The sequence below is a fragment of the Argentina silus genome (genome assembly GCF_951799395.1).
Source record: "Argentina silus genome assembly, chromosome: 22".
Classification (NCBI taxonomy): Eukaryota; Metazoa; Chordata; class Actinopteri; order Argentiniformes; family Argentinidae; genus Argentina; species Argentina silus.
The window spans coordinates 14,071,553-14,075,751 of NC_139676.1; the positions used below are offsets into that span (position 1 = coordinate 14,071,553).

The window sequence follows — 4,199 nt, forward strand, 5'->3', positions numbered from 1 at the left end:
TAGGGTTTACAGAGAATGGTCCAAAAAAATCCAGTGAGCGGCAGATCTCTGGGCAAAAATGCCTTGTTGATGCCAGAGGTCAGAGGAGAATGGCCAGACTGGTTTGAGATGATAGAAAGGCAACAGTAACTCAAATTACCACTTGTTACAACCAAGGTATGCAGAAGACCATCTCTGAACACACAACATGTCGAACCTTGAAGCAGATGGGCTACAAAAAGGGGTCCAACCCAGTACTAGTAAGGTGTACCTAATAAAGTGGCCAGTGAATGTCGCTACCCAGGGGATTGTGGACTGAGTACATGGCGTTCCTGATATGAACCATCTAGCCTACCCTCATAGCAGACCTGGATTGAAATAGTATTTATTTGCGTTGAAATGACCGTTTGATTGAACCTGCCCGGAGGGCCAGATGGGAGGGGCTTGCACTTTTGGGAGTATTCCATTGGTTCTATTGTGTCAGGGAAGCACTTGAATGTAAAAAAAATTCTACAACCCAGCTGTTACTTTGCATCGCGCTCAAATCATTTCAACACACAACTGTTGACAGGTAACTGAGATGTCGATGAAGCGCCTCATCTTGAGCCCCCAACTGCCACTCTTTCTATTCCAGATTATTATGCTCAAAATATATATTGCTACATTTTGCACAGACTCTACTATAAGGTGTATTGGTGAGGGGACTATTGGTGTATGTTGTCTTTTTTGAATCCCCCCAAAAATAATTGATGTCTTCTGAATGAATGAACTGATGCTCGAAAACAAATTGAGGGCATGAACGTTTTCTGAACAGAACTGAACTGAGCTGAGCTGAACTGAACTGAACTGAACTGAACTGAACTGAACTGAACTGAACTGAACTGAACTGAACTGAACTGAACTGAACTGAACTGAACTGAGCTGAACTGAGTTGAACTGAGCTGAACTGAGTTGAACTGAGCTGAACTGAGTTGAACTGAACTGAACTGAGTTGAACTGAGCTGAACTGAGTTGAACTGAGCTGAACTGAACTGAACTGAACTGATTAATGCTGGATAACTGACAGTAAAAACAAGACTTTAAAATAGATGATTTTTAGGGTTAAAAACACACTCAGTAGAGGGTGACTGGTGTGAGAGTTTGATTCTGCTGTGAATGGAAGGCCGCTCTCTGTCACGCCGCGGCAGAAGGCAGATCTATCGCCGTGGGCAACAATGCAGCACAACTTCCTGTGCAGTCGAGAGAGCAGAGACAGAGAGGAAGTGTTCAAAGCCGCAAGAACCGAGAGAAGAGGATGGAGTGAAAGAGAGAAAAGACAGAGAGAGAGAGATACCGTATGCTAGACTTACTTTAGTCTTGATCCCATGGCGTTTTTGCTGTCCTGTGTCCATGTGTTTGTCCAGAGGGTGAGAAGGGCCTCAGAAGGTGTGCAGTGAGAGGATCATACTAACAACCTGTAGGCGATACACACAAACACACGCACACACACACACACTCAACGCACACACACACAGCAGCACCCTGCGCGCTCAGCACAAGTACTGAGAAAATCACTTCCTGATGTGTCTGTGTTTGTGTCAAGAGTGTGTGTGTGTGTGTGTGTGTGTGTGTGTGTGTGTGTGTGTGTGTGTGTGTGTGTGTGTGTGTGTTCTTCTTTCTCTGTGGTCTATGACGCTGCCCTCTCTCTCTCTCTCTCTCTCTCTCTCTCTCTCTCTCTCTCTCTCTCTCTCTCTCTCTCTCTCTCTCTCTCCTGCTTCCTTTTTCTCAGCCATTTCTATGTCATCATTCTTAATTTCCCTGCTCATCCATGTCCGTCTCTCACTCTCTCATTTCCTCACCTATGACCTCTTTTGATTTACTCTTTTGATTCACTATTCAAACAAATTAAACATTTCTTCTAGCATTGTGACCGCCTATGGCCCCTGGTCCAAGCATTGATTACTTTGTCTTATGATGACTGATGGATAGATGGTTCACTTACTTGGACAAATGTATTTGTTGTAAGTCGCTTTGGATAAAGGCGTCTATGGATACATCTATGAATACGTCTATGAATACATCTGCGGTTACATATCAGTTTGCCTACATTGCAATTGTGATCTGTATGTCATTCCACCTTGCATACCTTCTCTTGTCCTCTGATAGGCCCGTTTAGGGGAAGTACAGGAATAGACTTCCTGTTTGGTGACCTCATGCTGTAGCTCACTATATGTTAGCATACAGCCGTAGCTCACGACATTAGCATAGTCAGTTCCACTCAACGAGGTGTCACAGCCAGACCCTGCAGCCAAACATAAAGGCTTATGTAGGCCCTACGACGCTTCTGGGATCCTTCATAAAGACCACAAAGTCTGTCTCTGGTTTAAAACCTGACGAGTATCTGTTCAAACGGGCCATGGAGCCCCAGTCAGGCGTCTTAGCGTGACAGAAGAGTGCCCGGGTCTCCTGTCCTGGTTGTTTCCGTTGCTGGACCTCGTGACAAACAGACAGAGAGACGTCACCATGACGACTGCAACACTAAACCCGCCATGCGGATCTCCCTGTCTCCTTCTGTTGGGTTAGGGTTAGGGTTAGGCTAACCCTAACCCTAACCCTAACCCTAACCCTAACCCTAACCCTAACCCTAACCCGCCATGCGGATCTCCCTGTCTCCTTCTGTTGGGTTAGGGTTAGGGTTAGGCTAACCCTAACCCTAACCCTAACCCTAACCCTAACCCTAACCCTAAACCCGCCATGCGGATCTCCCTGTCTCCTTCTGTTGGGTTAGGGTTAGGGTTAGGCTAACCCTAACCCTAACCCTAACACTAAACCCGCCATGCGGATCTCCCTGTCTCCTTCTGTTGGGTTAGGGTTAGGGTTAGGCTAACCCTAACCCTAACCCTAACCCTAACCCTAACCCTAACCCTAAACCCGCCATGCGGATCTCCCTGTCTCCTTCTGTTGGGTTAGGGTTAGGGTTAGGCTAACCCTAACCCTAACCCTAACCCTAACCCTAACCCTAAACCCGCCATGCGGATCTCCCTGTCTCCTTCTGTTGGGTTAGGGTTAGGGTTAGGCTAACCCTAACCCTAACCCTAACCCTAACCCTAACCCTAACCCTAAACCCGCCATGCGGATCTCCCTGTCTCCTTCTGTTGGGTTAGGGTTAGGGTTAGGCTAACCCTAACCCTAACCCTAACCCTAACCCTAACCCTAACCCTAACCCTAACCCTAAACCCGCCATGCGGATCTCCCTGTCTCCTTCTGTTGCCACTGGCCTAAAGAGAGGCTCCGGGATTTCTGTATACGTTTAGCCACTAGTTGTAAAATTAGCGCTCCTGAGCAAAAAAAAAGGATCCCTGAAATAGACAGAAATATTGTCAAGAGATTACCTGATTGGACAGAGAGGGGGCACACCTCCACGCTCCATTGAGAAGAAAGGTTATTTTGCTGAAGCTTTTTGGCCTTAAACTGAGGACTGTGTGGTACTTCTTATCTTTACGACTTCTTATGTTCTTCTGTTCAGTGGGGATGGTGTGAACCTTGTAAAGCTAACCAGTCAGATTGGAGTCACATGTAATAAGAACTTCCCTCCTTGATGTATGTATGTACAGTACCAGTCAAAAGTTTGGACACACCTTGCCAAGAGTGTGCAAAGCTGTCATCAAAGCACAAGGTGGCTACTTTGAAGAATCTAAAATATAAAACATATTCTGGTTTGTTTAACACTTTTTTGTTTACTACATAATTCCATATGTGTTCCTTCATAGTTTTGATGTCTTCAATATTAATCTACAATGTAGAAAATAATAAAAATAAAGAAAAACCATTGAATGAGAAGGTGTGTCCAAACTTTTGACTGGTACTATATATATATATATATATATATATATATATATATATATATATATATATATATATATAATTGGCCAGATACTGCTGAATGGCCAGATACTGCTGTTCACACTTTATTTCTAAAACATACTTCAAATCAAAATCAACTCTTAGTCTCCACACACATATTCAGATGGGATAGGTGTAAGCAACAGGTCTAAGTGAAAGGGAAATGACTATACTTCTTACACGTATCCAATTTTCTCAGATATATGAAAACATTTGAAAGAACCAGAGGTCGATTTAGAGCTTTCGAGGTCGAGTTCTGATGACAAATAGTAGGTATTATGCTGCCCTCTGGCGGCGATCTACTGTAACTGTCTGAGACAGGTGCGTTGCAGCTGCTC

General features: G+C 44.6%; 1 protein-coding gene across 2 annotated transcripts in view; it reads right to left on the reverse strand.

Moving 5' to 3' along the window:
- The window catches only part of dennd1c (DENN domain containing 1C), a 13,215-nt gene extending 11,736 nt beyond the window's left edge, over positions 1-1,479 (reverse strand). For both annotated transcript variants that reach the window (XM_083693444.1, XM_083693443.1), the window contains exon 1: positions 1,329-1,479. In XM_083693444.1, coding sequence (XP_083549570.1) covers positions 1,329-1,345 — 17 coding nt within the window. In that variant the 5' untranslated portion in view covers positions 1,346-1,479. The remainder of the gene's footprint in view (positions 1-1,328) is intronic.
- Positions 1,480-4,199: the final 2,720 nt, after the last annotated feature.